Genomic DNA, 19154 nt, shown 5'->3' on the forward strand with positions numbered 1-19154 from the left:
CAAAGCTTAATTAAGGCAGGGGTATTTATGGGTTCCTGTTACTAAAGCAGGGTGGGGCTCACTAAAGCAGGGTGGGGTAAAGTTCAGCCCTTGGGCACAGGGGTCTGAGATGGCTGCCAGAGCTAAGAGGGCTGTACTTATGCTAAGGCTAAACCTGAGGTGGCATGGCCTTGATTTTTCTGCCTCCAAACTCCATAGTTCTAGAACCATCACATAAGGGCAAACTGCTGCATTTGGGTTAGATCTCGTGACTGCCTGTACATCTCAGCTACAATTAATACAGAACTCATTAGCACCAGAGAAATCTTGCCAAAGTAGTACAAGTACACATTCGAAGAAACAGCGATGATCTTACACTCCCTGCACACCCCCACGAACACTAAGCAGAGAACAACCAGGTTCATCACCACCTGGCCAGAAATCAAGAGCACAGTGCTTAACCCACTGAGCCACCCAGGTGCCCCTGTTTTTCACATTTTGAGGAGCAAGACTCACTCCTTGGGATCACCCTGCGAATTCTCTGAGTGATTCTGGATCTCTTATCCATCCTGTTAATTTATGCATTCTCTTAACCCTGGGCTACACAGAGCTGATAAAGCATTCTCATGGGACATAAATGAAAATGTTATCTTCCACTGATATCCCAAGGAAATATTTTCAATACTTACAGACTTTACTTAATTCAAAGTGACAGCGGTTGATGGACTATTGGAACACAGGTTCTAAGGAGGCAGAGAAGGATCTGGGATACTGGGGAAAAGGGTTCTAAAGACCCAACTTTGAGTATTATTTCTGAAAAGGTTTTAAAAATAGGTACAAAATTAAGGAAGGAACATCAGAGCTACAGAAATCAAGATTCGCAATTTCTAAACACGAGGAATTTTCGGAGGAAAAGATGACGTGACTTGTGAACTGGGACTCAAGACTTACGGAACACCCAGCCATTTCTTCTTTCACGTCGTCCTCTAGATTTCTTTCTCACAAGGTTTCTGCGGAGAAATCACAGCTGCATCACAGGAACTGCTTTTAACATCACCGATGGAGCCTCTTCACCCAAAACGGCTCAGCTACCGGCAGGATCCTGAAATGCAGAAAAGGCCCAAATTCCTAGTCCTTTGTGTCAGGAGCTAGTCAGAAACTGTGAGCTCCTACTGGGAGAGCAATCCCTGCCTTTTCCTTCTCTGCTTTCAGGGGGGTCTCCCCTCCCACAGATGCCCACAAATTCAGCTGCAGTGTAGGAACCCTGTTCTCCACGGACCTGACCCTACAGACTCACGGAGCAGACCCTCTTCCCCTCCAGGAGCCAAAGCCCGCTCTCCACTCTCGTCAAATAACCTAAAGCCCTGGTGCTCAGGGCTGGCCTCACTGAGAACCGCCTGGAGCCCGTAATTAACACAACAATGACAAGACAACAATGTTGTCTCCACCCAAACCTACAGACAGACTCTGAGGGGGAGGCTAACAGATCTGATCCTTTTGAATCTTCCAACCTGATCCTATAGGGAAGCATCTGGGAGGACACCATGCAAAGCAGGGGAACCAAGGCTGGGGCTGGGAGCAGAGTTTGAGCCCTGCCTTCTCTGGAGTTTCCCGAGATTGCCTCCTGGGAGACACCAGACAGACCAAACTTTCCCGTATAAATGCAAATGTCCCTTCCAAAGTAAACACAGGATTTCAGAGCTTTTCCGATATCTGCCGTTTCTTTAAAATACCAGCCTAAAATAATCTTTAGACCAAGGAGACACATTTTAGGGTGACAAATTGCTCCCCTTCAGTAGGTAAAAGTTTATTTCTGTAGCTACCTGCCACAAAATTTTCCAAAGTGAATGTATGTTTCTACCCTTCCATCAGCAATATGAGAATTCTTTTTTTTTTTTTTTTTTGACAGATTCTAAGTAGGCAGAGTAGCAGGCAGAGAGAGAGGAGGAAGCAGGCTCCCCACTGAGCAGAGAGCCCGATGCGTGGCTCCATCCTAGGATCCTGAGATTGTGACCTGAGCCGAAGGCAGAGGCTTAACCCGCTGAGCCACCCAGGTGCCCCCAATGAGAATTTTTTTTTCCAATATGAGAATTCTAATTCTCAGCATTCTCACTGAAATTTGAGGCTTTACTTTTTACTTTACGCATTCTAGAAAATATTGAGTGCTTTCTCAGCTGTAAAATAGGAAATGGTCTTACTACAGTTGTCCTGGTGTCTGAGATGGAAGCCACTTAAAAACATCAGTTGAACAAAAATCCAAACAGCTGCCTTAATGTTTCAGCGAGACTCCAGTACAAGCTAAGCAACTTTCTTTCCCTCTCTTCTGTAAACCTCGCCTCTTCCCATCTCAGCCCTTTGTTTCAGAAACCAGGTTCCCTGACAGCATGATCCACAGGGCTGGCAGCACAAACAAAATTCCTCTGGAAATCGGCCAGTATTCCGTATTTCCCTACAAACCCCCAGCCCCTTCTCTGGGTGGGCTGCAGTTTTCATGGCCCTGACCTGCTGAGGCCTCCTTGGCTGGCAAAGCAATGAATTACGGCTGCCCTTGATCACCAGCTCTGTCTGCACGTTCTGTTCTGGGGCTGAAGCGTGGAGATCCGTTCACACAACAGAATGAGTGTGAGGAGAGGAAAATTTGTTTTCTTCACTCCATTCTCCATTCTTTGGTTTGTCGAATACTTAAAATGAGGTAAGACAGATTCATGAGAAAAAAAATTATTTCTTAATTATGAGAGCCTGAAAGACATGAGGCTCAAAGACAGGCAACAAAAGCTTGCATGCCACCGAGACTTAAAAAAAGGAGGGAGGGATTTAGAATTGCACATAGGGGTCATAAACTCACAAGAGAATGGAAAGATGAAACCGACTTCGAATAATGCTTTGCCCCTCCAGGTAGACAACTCTTGAGGATGTAAAAATTATTCTTTGGTGTCAGCAGTCTTTCTGATCGAGGTCCTCCATCTAATCGATTCTTGGTATGTATCACAGACAAAGAGGGTAATTTGTGCCTCCTATTTCTGCATACTTGGTACTTTTGGCACCTTCGAGAAGCAGGGCAGAGAGAACCCATAAGAGCCCAGGGGCAGAAGTTGGGACTCCTTAGCTCCCTATGTCCGCCATCTTGGAACACAGGTTTTCCTTATCACTACAGGACAGTTTTCTTCCTCAGTTTAAACATGTCCTAGTGATTTACAAGGAAGAAGCTTTCTTATCATATCTATAGCCTAACTTCCAGAGACCCATTAACTCAGGTTCCTGAGGCCCTAACATCACTCTTCCCTCCATAAAATCGAGGGAGGCTGAGGCAGAAGGAAAGGTACATAAAATTAAATTTCTTTTAAACCTGAAACCAAATCACAAGCATATGTGATAGAAGAATACAACAGTCCTCCAGGAAGTTGGCGACTGTCCTCATATCCGTAGCTCACTGGAGGGAAAAACAGCCTTTGCTGGACAATAACCAGGTCCCCATTCTCTTGAGTGTCTTCTTTCGCATATGACAGTCCTTCTGGACACCCCATTTGTCTTCAACTCCCCAGCTCCCAATTATATAATCAGTGACACATCAGGAAAATGAGCAGCTCTTTCTGCCTAGGGATCCTTTCCTGGTGCTCTAAGAAACCACTGATTTACAACAAAGACATCTCAAGAATTCTTTCTTGGTTATCAGTTCTGGATTCCACTCCACTGAACCTCACCTATATTCCAAAATCCCGTCAAGTTCCATATTGCTTATTGGTGGATGTATAGAAGTCATGAGGGCCTTTAAGAATGTAACAACCAAAAAAAAAAAAAAAAAAAAGACTGTAACAACCAGCACTTACAAGATCCTTATCCTAACTATGCAGGCTGTAAGTCAGTCTTCTGGGCTAAAAGTGAGTGTTTTGTTTCTATGTCTCATCTCTTCACCAAGTAACAATTTTCTATCCTTAAGTTACTTTTTTGTAGCTCCAAGTTTACTTTAAATTCCAGTTCATTAGCACATAGCATTAGTTTCAGCAGTAGAATTTCTATTATCCGCTTATATACAACACCCAGCAGTCATCACAGTGTGCTACTTAATCCATCACCCATTGCATCCACCCCTCCCACCCACTCCCTATCCAACTACCCTCAGGTTGTTATCTACAGTTAAGATTCTGTTCAGTAGAGGCACCTGGGTGGCTCAGTCATTGAGCATCTGCCTTCAGCTAAGGTCATTATCCCAGTGTCCTGGGATCAAGCCCCACATCCGGCTTCCTGCTCAGTGGCAAGCCTACTGCTCCTTCTTGCACTCCCCCTGCTTCTGTTCCCTGTAAAATAAAATATGTTTTTTTTTTTAAGATTTTATTTATTTATTTATTTGACGGGGAGAGATCACAAGTAGGCAGGGAGGCAGGAGAGAGAGAGGGGGAAGGAAAAAGCGAAATCATTCTTGAACATGGTGCTTTCAGTTTGCAGTGTAGAGAAATAAGGCATCTGACTGGGAAGATCTCACTTTAAATAACATGGCATGTGATGAAACCAAAGAAATTTGTTACTTGAATTCTATCGTAACCTCATTTTGGTGAGGACTAGTCCTCTTCTGGTTATAAGTCATGGACTCTGAGAGGGTGTGTGATTCTGCTTCTGTTTGTGTACCTGAAGTTGTTTTTTGGCCAGCAATGGAAATCAGTGCTTCTGATCTGCATCCCAACTTGCAACACTTGGGCTGGACTGTTTCAGGCAGAAATGCTTACTGCCTCTCACTGCTGAACTGCTTCTCCGACAAATCCGTGCCATGGAAAGAGGCAGAGCCTAGAACTACACTTACTACCAGGCTGAGGAAAGGGAGGAAGGTACCGCACAGCAGTGAAGCAGCTTCCCTGAAGGATCACCCAACCACACTGGATCTGACCTTAACTGGGGTGATCTACATAGGAAATGAGGGAGCAACCACAGCACATACCTTGCTGATCTGGTCTATTCCACTGTCCAGAAGGCTTCTTCATCTCAAACATCTATTCTACTGTGTGACATCTTAAAAGCCAACCACATGATTGCATCATCCAACACCCTCCTTGAACTCTTGTCACAGATCTAGGCAGGGATAGTACAGTAATCACTGACATACAACAGCATTAGTCTTCAGGAAGACACAGGAGGTCAATCAAATCATCAAGATAAAGGAGGTCTTTCCTACTCCTGAGAAACCCAGACTAGCCATTTCTTTTCCCCATTACACATATTCATCAGATGACACCAGCAAGAGCTGCCTGTGCCTTTGTAGTGACTAAAGGGAGCCACCTCTGGGTCCCTCCCCAAACGGGAAATAGTTCCTCACATTTCCTTTCAATAGGTCTTGTCTTTCTCTCCAAGGGTGGTGCCTTCCTCAAATTTTACTTAGATTCACATCCCACATCATTCACATCGGAATTAATACCCATCAGCTTTCCATCTGTCTAATCTCAATGAAGCATTCTCTGAGGACACTCTCTCCATAGCACAGGCAAAAAAGAATGGTTGTGGTGGCTACATAGCTGGAAAGAAAAATGAGGGTGAATACAACTGGAGATCTGGAGATAACTAGGTCATAAATAAGTAGAAGTTATTTTTCTACATCTAGGGAGTCACTTGGGAAACTCAGGACACTTATCCTCCTCTACATGCTAATTCTTCATCTTGAATATTTTCTGTCTCTTCCCTGGTCTACCACATGACTCCTACTGGGATAGATTTCTCTTTCTTATGGGGTATCTATGACACACATAGCATGGTCATATGCACATGTGTACCACATAGACACATCAAAATATCATTCAGTGTAGCACATGGGGCACATGCTTTCATTTGGGTCCATGGTGCAGTGCTATAGAGTCCTAAGTCTAAGTCCAGAATGTGCCATTCTGAAAAAAACAGATTTAGGGAAGGCATGGGGGAGGGGGAGTCTTCTCTGAGGGACATGAGATGGAAGGCATTGCCAGAAATAGAGATGGGGGCGCCTGGGTGGCTCAGTGGGTTAAAGCCTCTGCTTCAGTTCAGGTCAGAATCCCAGGGTCCTAGAATCGAGCCCCGCATCAGGCTCTCTGCTCAGCAAGGAGCCTGCTTCCCTTCTTCTCTCTCTCTGCCTGCCTCTCTGCCTACTTGTGATCTCTGTATGTCAAATAAATAAATAAAATCTTATAAAAAATCTTTTAAAAAAAAAAGAAAGAAATAGAGATGGTGGCTCACAAGGATGGAGTACAGATGTCATATGAGATGTTCCACTAACTTGTCACCCTGCAGCATGCTGACTGGGGAATGCACTTGTGAGAAGGGCTCCTGTCAGTGTAAGGCCCTGACAAAACTGATAGCTACACAAAATCAATGCCCAGTAGCAGCATCATGGAGTATGGGAACTAAAACACCAACAATACCTCTATGCTACATGCCTCAGTAATACACCCAAAGTACTATCATCATATTCACAAAGAGAAAATAATAGCATAGATGAGGGGAAAAACAATGTATTCCTTTTCCTTTGTTTATTGCATTTATTGGCATTTGAGTTCAATCAGAAAGTCTTCTAAATATTTGTGTCTTTAAATTTACTTTCTTTAATGCACTCTCTGGTGTTTCCTCCTGTGTGTATTAAAATGAGGGTCTTTCCACATTCATTAGTTCCAAGGGTTTGAATCTAGTAAGCTTTTTGTGATATTGAGTAAATACTGAATGCCAGAAAAGTTTTGTCTTGTCCACTTTCTTTACATTTTACAGTTCTGCTGCTACATGGTAACTATGCCATGAAGTAAGTTGGGAGTTCCAGTGAGAGGTCGGACACATTGTCTACGTGTACAGTTACTCTCCTATATAAAATCTCTGACATGAAGTAAATGAAGAAAAAGCCATGGATGTTTTCACACATACATTATGTCTGTAGATTAATCTCCACTTATGAATTTGGTGATGTTGAGTAAGGTTTGAGGGCCACATAAAGGCCTTGCCACATTCTTCACATTTGTAAGGTTTTTCTCCAGTATGAATTCTGTAATGTTTAAGAATGTCTGAGGGCATCTTTTTTTTTTTTTTTTTTCAAAGATTTTATTTATTTATTTGACAGAGAGAGATACAAGTAGGCAGAGAGGCAGGCAGAGAGAGTGAGAGGGAAGCAGGCTCCCTGCCGAGCAGAGAGCCCGACGCGGGACCCGATCCCAGGACCCCGAGATCATGACCTGAGCCGAAGGCAGCGGCTTAAACCACTGAGCCACCCAGGCGCCCCATGTCTGAGGGCATCTTAAAGGCCTTGCCACACTGTTTATATTTGTAGGGTTTCTCTCCAATATGAACTTAGTGATGCTGAAGAAGACCTGAGCTCTTCTTAAAGGCCTTGTCACATACTTGACATTGGTAAGGTTTCTCTCCAGTATGAACTCAGTGATGTTGAGTAAGCTCTGAAGGCCACATAAAGGCCTTGCCACATTCCTGATATTTGTAAGGTTTCTTTCCAGTATGAATTCTGTGATGTTGGCTAAGCCCTTAGCTCCAGTGAAAGGCCTTGCCACATTCTTGACATTTGTAAGATTTCTCTTCAGTATGAACTCGGTGATGTCGAGTAAGGAGTAATGTCTGAATGCCACTTGAAGGTCTTGTCACATACTTGACATTGGTAACGTTTCTCTCCAGTATGAGTGCGGTGACTTCCAGGAAGGGTGGAGGGCAATGTAGACACTTTCACACCTTTTGCCCATTTGTACCCTTTCACTCCAGTATGGATTGGCTTATGTCTCTTTACTGATGAAGGGTCCTTAAAGGGCTTACCACATTCCTTGAATTTGCATATTTTCTCTCCAGTATGCATTCGAGGAAACTGAGATAATGTTGAGTGGCAGTCAAAGGACTTACAACATTCCTTAAAAATACAAGTTTTCTATCCCCTAGGAATTGTCTTGTTTCTATTTGGCCTTGATGACTGACTAAACATGGTCCCTGGTTTATTAGATGTGAATGGGCTTTTTCCCTTATGGATTCTCTGATGATCAGCAACACTGGAGGACTGGTTATGAGCTTACCCACATTCGTTATCTTTATGAAGACTTTCTCCTGAAGGGAGTATACTGAGGTCAGAGCTTGGATGAAAGCCTTCCCCACATTTATCACACTCATAATGGTTCTCTGCAAACCTAGCCCTGACACATCGGTGAACACTGGAGCCCTGGTACAATGTTTTCTCAGATTCAGTGCACTGAGCAAGTCTGTCTCCAGTGAGAAGCCTCTGGTCATTCTGGAGGGTCGACTCCTCAGTGAAGACCCTCTCGTATGGATCCCACTGAGCACTTTGTTCTTCATTTCTAAATCTCTGATGATCAGAAACATCTGGCTGAAAAGTCAGGCCAATCCTATCTTGCAAATGGCTCAAATCATTATTCTCAGCATGGACTATGTTACTTTCCAGATGTGCCAAATGGTCTGTCCACAAATCGCTATGATGGAATATCTGATTGGAGCTTGTGCTGACAGAAGCACATTGCTCTGCAGACTTAAAAAAGGGAGGATTTGGGGCGCCTGGGTGGCTCAGTGGTTTAAGCCACTGCCTTCGGCTCAGGTCATGATCTCAGGGTCCTGGGATCGAGTCCCACATAGGGCTCTCTGCTCAGCAGGGAGCCTGCTTCCCTCTCACTCTCTCTGACTACCTCTCTGCCTACTTATGATCTCTCTCTGTCAAATAAATAAATAAAATCTTTAAAAAAAAAAAAAAAAGGGAGGATTTCCCCAGCTGTTTATATCCTTCACCATTTGGGGCAGTGAGATTCTCATGAAAGTCAGTTGACTTGGTTTGGATTTGGCTTCTTGAAATCTTTGATGCCCATCACTCTCCCCATCATTGTCCTAGTCTCTACAAAGTGTAAAATCTCAAAAGCACTATGTTTGTATCTGTGCACTGATCCGTTCTGGAAAGAACCTTCTATGCTTTCCTTTAGCAGGAAACTATGGGTGTCATGTGAAGATACACCTGAAAGATACCAAATAAAAGTAAAACCATTGCACTTGCTACATTTGGAAGAATATACTGAAGAATTCTAATATAGAAGCATCAAGTCAATCAGACAATGTCAGAAAGATGGCTGAGAAGGAGTCAACAGGACTTCATTTCTCCATGGACACACAACATACTGAGCAGGGAGTCCAATAGATAATTCTGCAGTCTTGTCATGGTGTAGCACAAATCACTTTCCTGTATCTCTAACAATCAGGAAAAGGGTCATGTGAGCTCAAAATTAGCAGAAAGATGGATATTGAAACAGAAAACTGAAATGAACAAACTAGAGTACTGTAAAAATAGGAACATATCAACCACAGGAAGAGTTGTTTGTCAGAAAAGATCAACAACATTGACAGCCCATGAACTAAATATAGAAAAAAGAAAAGTGTGACTAAAATGAAAGGTGAAAAGTCAAACAGAGAGCATAACTGACTGTAGGAATCAAATAAGAGGCAACAATGGGTAATCAGGGACCACGAATTCACACCAAAAGATGAGTATGAATGTTAAAAAAAAAAAAAAAAGTATAAACAATTTAGACTCCAGCATTCAGGAGGGGAAAAAAAAAACAAAACTAAAAACTGATCTACAACCAGAATGAAAGAGGAATAAAAGAAAAAAACCCAACAAACAAACATTCTGTGCCAGATGAATTCACTGGATATTCAAACAGATACTGAAGAAGAAAGGACTGCAAATCTCAAACATTTCCAAGGAGTGACGATCAGGGAAACTAGCAGAACACTCTGTCTGTGACACCAGCATTCCCAGCTCATGCAAGCCAGATGAAGACACTACAAATAACTAAGTTTGCAAAACTCTACCTGTGATGCATTATTCACTCGAAGTCCCCAATAAAATAGAGGAAACTGAATCAAATGCACATTTTCCCTTTTTACAAGATGATCAAGAGGGAATCGGACCTGGAATTAAGGCACTCCAACATACAGAAAGCCATAAATTCAAGACTCCATATTAACAAAAGAAAGGTCAAAAATGACATGATCACATTAAGGGAGACAGAATACAAATATGGGCATACTGGACAACATGTCACGCTAAAAACACTCAAGGTAGAGAGAGAAGGAAAACCCAACCTAATGAACACCACAGATGTATGAAAAGCTGAAACCTATTCAAAAGGGACAGTCTGCAAACTTCTCCTCTATGATCAGCAGGTTATGAAGTGACCCCACCACTGCCTTTGAGTACAGTACTGGACACTCTAGTCAGAACAATTATGCAACCAAAAATGGAGTAAAGGAATCTAAACTGAACAAGAAACAGTAAAACTATCTCTGTTCACACATGACATGATTACAGAAATCCCTAAAAATCATCTTAATTTTTAAATTGTTTTAAGTCATTGTTTGTGTTGTTTATTTCTGCCAGTCTCCTGAGTACACTTTCCATTTTTCATTTTTGTTATGTTATACAATACAGGTAACAAAAATGTTGGAACAAGCAACTTAATCTCCACCAGAAGAACTAAAAAGGGAAGACAATTAGATGAAACTTAGTAGAGAGGAGTGCCTGGGTGACTCAGTGGGTTAAGCCTCTGTTTTCAGCTCAGGTCATGATCTCAGGGTCCTGGGATCAAGCCCTGCATCGGGCTCCCTGCTAGGTGGGGTGCTTGCTTCCCCCTCTCTGCCTGCCTCTCTGCCTACTCGTGATCTCTCTTTCGGATAAACAAACAAAAAAAAAATTAAAAGAAACTTAGTAGAGGAATGAAAATAACAAAGAAAAATCTGAAATAAATAGAGAGCACATTAATACTAACAAAACACCGAACATAATGCCCATTTTGATCAAAAATAAAAATGGCAAAACTTTAAATCCCACAAACTACTATATAATAACAAATACAGAGGAGCCTCTGCTTTCGCTCAGGTCAAGGATCCCATGGTCGTGGGATCGAGTCCCCGCATGGGGCTCCAGACCTGCTCAGGCTCCAAGATCAGTAGGAAACCTGTTTCTTCCTCTCATATTTCCCCTGCTTATGTTCCCTCTCCTTCTGTGTCTCTGTCAAATAAACAAAATCTTTTTTTCCGTTTAAAGATTTTATTTATTTATTTAACAGACAGAGATCATAAGTAGGCAGAGAGGCAGGCAGAGAGAGAGGGGGAAGCACACTCCCCACCAAGGGGAGAGCTCGATGTAGGACTCGATCCCAGGACCCTATGATCATGACCTGAGCCAAAGGCAGAGGCTTTAACCCACTGAGCCACCCAGGCACACAAAATAAACAAAATCTTAAAAAAAAAAAAGAAAAGAAAAAGAAATAGGGTAATTTAGAACAACAACAACAAAAAAGGTAATTCCTAAAAATAGACAAGTTATTAAGAATGAATTACTAACCTTGAACCAAATATTTGGGAAATCACCTTAGATCAATAAGCAGCATGAGGGTTGAATTTGGAAGAAATACTCTCCCAGCACAGAAAAGCCCTAGACCTGGGAATCTTACTACTTTTGATGGCAATGAGCTCCCTAAATAAATCCTTTGTTTGGGCACCTGGGTGGCTCAGTGGGTTAAACCTCTGACTTCGGCTCAGATTCTGATCCCAAGGTTCTGGGATTGAGCCCTGCATAGCTCTCTCCTCTCAGAGGGGAGCCTACTTCACCACCTCTCTCTCTGCCTGCCTCTCTGCCTCCTTGTGATCTCTGTCAAATAACTAACTAACTAACTAAATAAATAAATAAATAAATTTTACAATAATAAATAAATAAAATCTTAAAAAAAAATACCGTGTTGCATGATTCTTTTTCCTCCTTTGGTTCTGATTCAGTATTTCCCTTTATTTTGCCTTTTATGTGACAAAGTCATTCTTCAGCTTTTTCCAGCCTTCTCTTAACATCGAGCCTGTTTCTAATCATGCTTATTGCATTGTTTGCCTATGTTTGATTTTTAAAAAAGACATTAAAAATTAAGGAAAATTTAAAAATATATATTCACTAGTATCTGACACATTCCTCTGCACAGTGCATACAATATCTGTCTCACAGTTACTGATGCTGTATCTGCTATTAATGTATTCAATATTCTAGAGTTTATGGGTTAGTGGTAATACTATTGTCTTCTCAAAGAAATGATGTAGATAAAGGAACGTATAGGGAACCTCTCACTATTGGTAGAGTCAGGGTTTGAATCTGGGTATCCTACACGAGAACAGGAACCACACAGTACATATGCCCTTCTAGAAGGTGACCCATGTTTGGATTGTTTCTTCTCTTTGACACTCAATGGTTCACCCAGTCATCCTCACACCAACCAGCTTCCATGAATGGACACTACAAAGTGAACATTCCAGCCCACACCACATATAGGTAGCCCGGGTGATTTCCTGGTTGAATACTCAGAAGTAGACACAAAGGTCAGGCATCCAAGGTACAACACAGGAAAGGCCCAACACACACCAGTCCACTTTCATGCCTGGAGAACCAAAACTACACACTTGTGTATCTCACTACATTACACATGGGCTACTACCTTTCCTGAAGAACACAACTATGAATGTATCCCAAGATATAGGTTCTCAAGGTCTAGTTCCTAACACAGCCACCTGAGATGGGGTAAGAAAAGAAAGGTGGGGGGCTGCACCCCAGAGCTACTGACATGGTAATGTAAGCCTGGGCACAGCGATCCAAGATTTACAAGTGCTCCCAGTGATTCTGACCCAGGACAAGTGGCACAACCTCTGCAGGAATTAAGTCACAAGTCAATCCTGGGTTATCCCCACAGAAGTCACTCTCAGAAACCCTCTGTGCTTGTGGTCATGTTAGTGTTGGGACATACATACACAATATGCACAACACACATTTCCTTTATTGATTACTAAATCTGACTCTAACAGAGACAAGTGAGTGACTTGCAGATTCAATGATCTGGCTTCTTTTCACCTGCCTGACACAGGAAACAGAGGGGGAATCAGGGTACCTGTGGAGGCAGTGTGGGGGAGCTCAGACAGGTGAGCTCCTGCTCAAACAAGGAAGAGACGACAGAGCTGAAGGCAAAGGGAGAGGAGGGGATCACTCATTCTAAAGTAGTAACTCCCCTTCCTGAACCTGGGAAATTACAGGAACGCAGACTTGACAAATGCCTGGGACACATGTGACAGAACCCAGAATTGCTATTATTAATGTTCTCCTAAAGAAAACAAGTCTATAATCCTGGACCCTTAGGCTGCTTTTTTTTTTTTTTTTTAATTCCCAAATACCACTCCAAGATCACAAAGCATTCAAAGAAAAAGAAAAATATGTTCCAATCAGAGGAACAAAATAAATCTCCAAAACTCCCTAAGTTAATAAAGACCCATACATTGCAAAAAAAACAAACTGAACTGAACCAAACCAAAACCGAACCAAACCAAAAAGAAACAAACAAACAAACAAAAACACTGCAAGCATTTCAAATTATAATGATAAAAATCCACATGGAGGAAAAAGAGAAGACAACAGGTAACTAAATGTTATCGGGAAAATGAAGCATGCCCAAAATGTAAACCCAGACACAGAAAGTATAACATCCAGGAACCAGAAGCTGAGAATTCCAGAGTACAATTACTGAATTTAAAAATACACTAAGGGATCAGCAACAGACTTGATGAAGCAGAAGAATGAATCAGAACTCTTAAAGACACCTTTTCTAAATTCTCTACTGAGGGGAACAAAGAAATAGGTGGAAAAGGACAGAGTCTGAGGGACTCATGGGACACCAACAAGTGGTCCAATATGCACATTAAGGGGACCCCATAAGGACAGCAGCATGACCTCTGTGGACACAAGAGACAATTAAAGCCAGCTAAATTCTAAGTACCATAAATGTCAAGACATGAACCAGCGACAGACTGTAATTAATTAACCTATCAAATATCACAGATGAAAAGAGACTTCTGAAACAGGAAGGCAAGTGCACTTCACCTTGTGCGAGAGCTCCTAGAACAGCAGTAGTGGGATTCTCAGCAGTCCCAACAAGAATGGGGCTGGCATAATGCACTCAGCTACTGAAAGATTGAAAAATACCACCAAGAATACTTTACTGGGCAGAACTCTTTTCCACAGATGTAGAAATGAAGACATTCCCAAGTAAAGACCCCTCTATGTTTACCAGTAGACCTGTCCTTCAAGAACCATTAAAGGAAAGCTCTCTACATGAAATAAAAGGATTCTACCCAGAAACTGAACCAGATGGGATCCTAAAGTTCTCTGCTAAACATAAGTATTTAGACAGTTATACAAACCTGTAGTGTTGGAATTACCTAGGTCACATTTATTTCTGCCACAGAATTTTGTTTTTAAAAAAGTATAAAAATCATTCATGTAGGTCATAAACTACACAACATAAATGTTAGAATTTGTGACATCGGTTAAAAAAGTGGGTGCAGGGCTGGAGAAAGGAAGAAGTATTTTGTGTGCAATTGACAATATTGAGATTCAAAAGCTTTGTTTTACCTCTAAGTTGTTTTAAGGAATCTCTAAGGTAAACCAGAATGAAAATACTCACAGAAGACACAAAAGTTAATGAGGAAGGTACCAAGGCACATCATGGTGTAATACAATTAAAGATAAAATAAATCTTTTTTATTTCCTACCAAAACATGATACAGAGGTATAAGATGTTTCAAAATTACTTTCAATTCCAGAAACTCTTTTCTCTCATGCAGAAAGAAAAAAATTCACCCACAAATACATGATGAAATTAATTCTATGTTGACGACAACTCACCTAGACATAGTATAACATTCACTCAACACTCACCAGGGAGAGAAATTAACTGTAGGAATCACAGAGCATGTATGTACGATACACAAACACAATCAAATACACATAATTTTATTGGCAAAAGCATAAATCTTCTCCTTTTTCGAGTTACATAATAAGTGAGACTTTATTAAAGGCTCCAAGTTCTGAGTTCTAAATGTACTAGTCCCTCAACAGCATTATTTATGTGAGAAGGCTAAGAAACAGAGACATTGCATTATTTCACCACGGAGGAATGAACACAGAGAGGGGAAATTTCTGTATTAGTAAACATGGAAAAAAAAAAAAAAGAATGTTTGAAGGGAAATAGAACTGCACATTGTCTCATTTTAGGGAGGTGGTTTGTTATCTGATGCAGTTACTGAATGTCAATTTTCTAAGAATAAGATTAAAGCCTCCATAACATTAGAAAGCATAAGCCAGAAAACATTAGAAATCTGTCTCCAGTGTTCTGGGAATTTCTGCACCAAAACCCAGTGTGCATACAACTACCCTGACCTACTTGTCTCATGATGAAAGCCAGAATTGACAAAGGCCAGAGCATACAGGTCCTCAGAAATAGGATGACTTCCCCAGGGCCCTCAAAGCAATGGAGAAGCTCTTGGACTACAGGGGCCTTCCCCCTCCAAGGAGAGTCTCCTGGCCCTCCCTGTGGATGTGCCAGACCATCGCTTGAGCTGAAGCAGAATCCCTAGAGAATGCTAGAGCTTGATAATGTGGGAGAGTAGATGTCCCTCTGGGAGCATGAGAGAAATAAAACCAGGCATGTCTCCAGGTGATTTTCATTCAAAGACAGCTAGCTGAACCACAGCTTAAGGTCTACGTTCCTACTTCAGACTTGGACCTCCCCCCATCAACTGCCTCATTCATTCCCACCTACCTGGATGGAAGCCTATGGTCTCCTTTCTCTTCACATCCCAGAGCTGGATCTTTTGCTCCAAAAATGTGATCAGGTCCGGCTTTGACACAGTGAGACCTGTTTATGAGGAAAAAGGAAAATGAGTATTGCCAAAGATTCTAACTTTCCATCAGGATTGTGTTCAACACAGAAGAGAGGATATTGTACAATTCTAGAAAATGGTTTCCAAAACCTACTGCCCAACATTCCCTTTAGAACACAGAGGAGGCATTTCCAATGTTCACATCCTGACCTCCACTTCCAAGCAGTAGACATAGTACGAAGGGGAAATTTCAGTTTAACATGTGAGCGGCACCATTCTCTGCCACTATGTGTTTATAATTGCAACTCATCTACAGAAGTGGGGGTATTACCTTGAGAAGCTAAAGATGAAAAGGACACATGATGATGCCTTTTCTCTACATGTACAGACCCCTCCTTACTCCCCTCTCTGCTTGGATCTGAATTCCAGTTATTCAAACAGGAACTGTCCAAGAGACAATCTTCACAGGAAGGAGAAAACCCAGAGTGTGGTTTGGGGAATCTGGAAGGAGTCTTCCTCACCCAAGAAGCAGAGGTGTCCATAGTTCTCCAACATCATGTCCCTGTACAGTTGCCGCTGAGTGTGGGTCAGGCGTCCCCACTCCTCCTGAGAGAATCCTATGGCCACATCCCTGCATGTCAGCTGTCCCTGCAATAAATACCACAGTCACCAAGTGGCCGTTGACACAGGTCACGATGGTTTCTAAGATGATAGATTGAGGTAATGTCACCAGCTAAACCAAAGACCTGACTTTCCCTGCTCTAGGACATGAGTGTGGAATAAAAGAAAAACCCATGAGACAGAGGGCAGGACTGACTGACAACCTCCACTCCCAGAAGTCAACCCTAACAACTAGAGAGGTGAGAGCACTCCTTGTCCAGTGCAAACTGTTGGCGTGCAGGAGAAGAACCAATGTTCCAGAAGGAATTCACGAGATATTTCTGATATGAAATCTTGAGTTGTGGGAGTGGATGATGAAGAAACAATTACTGAGATGTCTTTGGTCCAAAAGCTGTGGTCTTCCTGATGATGCACAGGCACAGGCCCCATGGGTCAGAGGCGCTGCACTGGGGTTTGAGCAGGAACTCTGTCGTCACTAAAATGGTGAATGGCTCAGGAGCGCGGCCATCATGAAGGAAGCTAAAAGCAAGGTTTCCAGGACCTTGAGGGCCTGACTGGTGTGATGATGAGATCGCTTACTACTGTTGAGTGAAACCTTGGATAGAAGACCCTGCAGATGCGTATCAGTGGGGGACATGCATGGAGGATGATGGCCAACATGCATTTGGGGGGAAGAGATAAAGAAGATTCCAAAGTGATTTTCTTATGTTAAGGAGGACTCTCAGAATCCCGGAACTCTGGTTACTGAGAAGCTAAGGTTGCTTTTCTCCTCTAATTAAACATGAACATGAAGGCAGTTGTGAATTCCAGGGAGACTGTCCTACTCTGCCTACTCAGGTATTTACCAATGGTGCCAAGTGGAAGGAAATTGAATGTTATGCACACCTCTTTTGACTTGGTTCTTCTCAGAATCTACGATCAAGGGCACTTGGTTAAGCGTCCACCTTCAACTCAGGTCCTGTTTCCAGGGACCTGGGATGGAGCCCCACGCTGTTCTCCACGCTCCATGGGGAGTCTACTTCTCCCTGTTCCCCTGCACCACTGCTCATGTGCGCTCTCACCCTCTCTCTCTCAAATAATAATTCTTTAAAAAAGAAAAAAGCTACAAGCAAGAGAAACTCAGACAAAGGCGTTTCCAGTTGAACTGTGATGATCTCTGCATACTGCTGAGTACATCCACGTTCCCTACAAATGACTGAGAGAGAAAATATGTACATAGCAGGGGAGGGATCTGGCAAAGAGCAGCGAGACAACAAATGCAGTTCACACCAAGCGTAGGAAACAAAGTAATCTCAGTGCCAAGGCACAGCCAAGGACACACCATCACTGGTATTTTTTTTTTTTTTTTTGTGGTCTGAAAGCAGGAATTCAGAATAGGAATCTCATTATGAAAACATAGGATATATATACAGTTCAATCACCTACAGTTTCTGTAGCAGCTGCTATGAGGCAAGCAGGCTTGAGCAAAGGCATGGAGAATGGGCCCCAATGAGCCCCTGGCTGAACCCAGACAGGCCCATCGGGGACTCACCTCAAAGGAGCCACAGGCCCGAACTAACCAATGAACTACTGACAACCAAGGGCAGTGCCCAGAAGAGGGAAACTTCCCTGAGCCCCTGAACTCCTCACCTTCCCGCACTGAAAAGAGCCCCCACCGCACCCTGCCAAGAGCGTGGTTCTGCCTCAGGTGAACTCTTCAATCCCACGTGACTTCCTCCACACAATCATGGACCCGCGTTCGGGGCCCCCACCTGACCGGCAGAGACACCACATTTAGACAAGAGTCTCCATGTCCCCTACAAGGCAGCATAATCTTAATTACAGATTCATTTACACTTTAGTGCAAGGGCCAGGGAGAGGGAGAGGCTCTCAAGCCGGTTCCCAGCTGAGCCTGCAGCCAAAGGAAGAGCTCATCCCAGGACCCTGAGATCGTGGCCTGAGGGGGAATCAACAGTCTTGAGGCTTAACTGACTGAGCCCCCAGGTTCCCCTCTAATTTATTTTAACTAGGGTATTTTACATAAAATACAAAAGGGCAAGTCTCAAGAACTACCCCTTCCCACACTTTTCTCTCAGAGAACTGTGGAATTATTCTGGACACAAATCCATAGAGTATGTTTCTCGATTTCCTGACCCCTGGGCTACACAGCGCTGAGAAAACCAAGCACATGGGGCTAAAGAAGAAAGGTTTTCCCTCACTGACTGCCGTGGACCAGATCTCAGCAGCAGCAGAATCTCAGACTCAAGCCCCCACCCCCCACCATCTCCCCCTGCGTCTATCACTCAGAAACTATTTTCAGTGCTTGCAGGACTTTAACTCCTAGTGAGGGCTGCTGCTGCCCTATTGTAAGGCGGGTTGGAGACATGGGAGAGAAGCCTCTGGGATACAGAGGAGAAGGGTTCTGAAGACATGACCTTGAGTATCATTTCTGGAAAGATCTTCAAATCAGGTGAAAACAGAAGGGAGAAACATCAGAACTACAGGATCTAACATTTGCAATTTCTAAAAGTGAGGAATTTCAGGAGGAAAACATGACATGGCCTCTCCTGGGACACCAGGCTTACCTGAGAAGTGGCCATTTCTCCTTTTCCTTCGACCTCTGGATTTCTTTCCCACAAGATATCTGCGGAGAAATCACAGCAGCATCAGGAGAAAATGTCCTTAAGGAAACCAACAGAGCCTGTGCATCTGGAAACTGTTCTGGGACCTGGCTGGATCCTGGCCGAGGAACTGAGCGGCCCTGGGAGACCTTGGGGATCGGAGTTTATTTAACACCAGTGGGCTCAGAGGAGGGTGACTGTTCTCCCAGGGTCGGAACCTGGGGCACAAACAAAGGGGGGTAGTTTACACACTTCTACTTCCGCAACTGTGTC

At 43.0% G+C, this 19154-nt stretch overlaps 3 protein-coding genes across 3 annotated transcripts in view; 1 reads left to right on the forward strand and 2 right to left on the reverse strand.

Moving 5' to 3' along the window:
- Window positions 1-15664, reverse strand: part of LOC123931298 (zinc finger protein 665-like) — a 36337-nt gene extending 20673 nt beyond the window's left edge. The window contains exons 1-2 of the mRNA XM_045988249.1: window positions 15600-15664; window positions 931-1081 (exon numbers count right to left, since the gene is read on the reverse strand). Coding sequence (XP_045844205.1) covers window positions 931-945 — 15 coding nt within the window. The 5' untranslated portion in view covers window positions 946-1081; window positions 15600-15664. The remainder of the gene's footprint in view (window positions 1-930; window positions 1082-15599) is intronic.
- LOC123931367 (putative protein ZNF720) overlaps window positions 1-19154 on the forward strand; it is an 867309-nt gene that overhangs the window by 575434 nt on the left and 272721 nt on the right. The gene's annotated exons all lie outside the window — the stretch shown is intronic.
- LOC123931368 (putative protein ZNF720) lies at window positions 15586-18974 on the reverse strand. Its single transcript, XM_045988378.1, has 3 exons — window positions 18846-18974; window positions 16182-16308; window positions 15586-15695 (listed from the first exon to the last, which is right to left on the reverse strand). Exons 1-3 carry the CDS (start codon window positions 18858-18860, stop codon window positions 15586-15588), a joined length of 252 nt encoding a protein of 83 aa, XP_045844334.1. The 5' UTR covers window positions 18861-18974.

This window comes from Meles meles, chromosome 19 (genome assembly GCF_922984935.1).
Source record: "Meles meles chromosome 19, mMelMel3.1 paternal haplotype, whole genome shotgun sequence".
NCBI lineage: Eukaryota > Metazoa > Chordata > Mammalia > Carnivora > Mustelidae > Meles > Meles meles.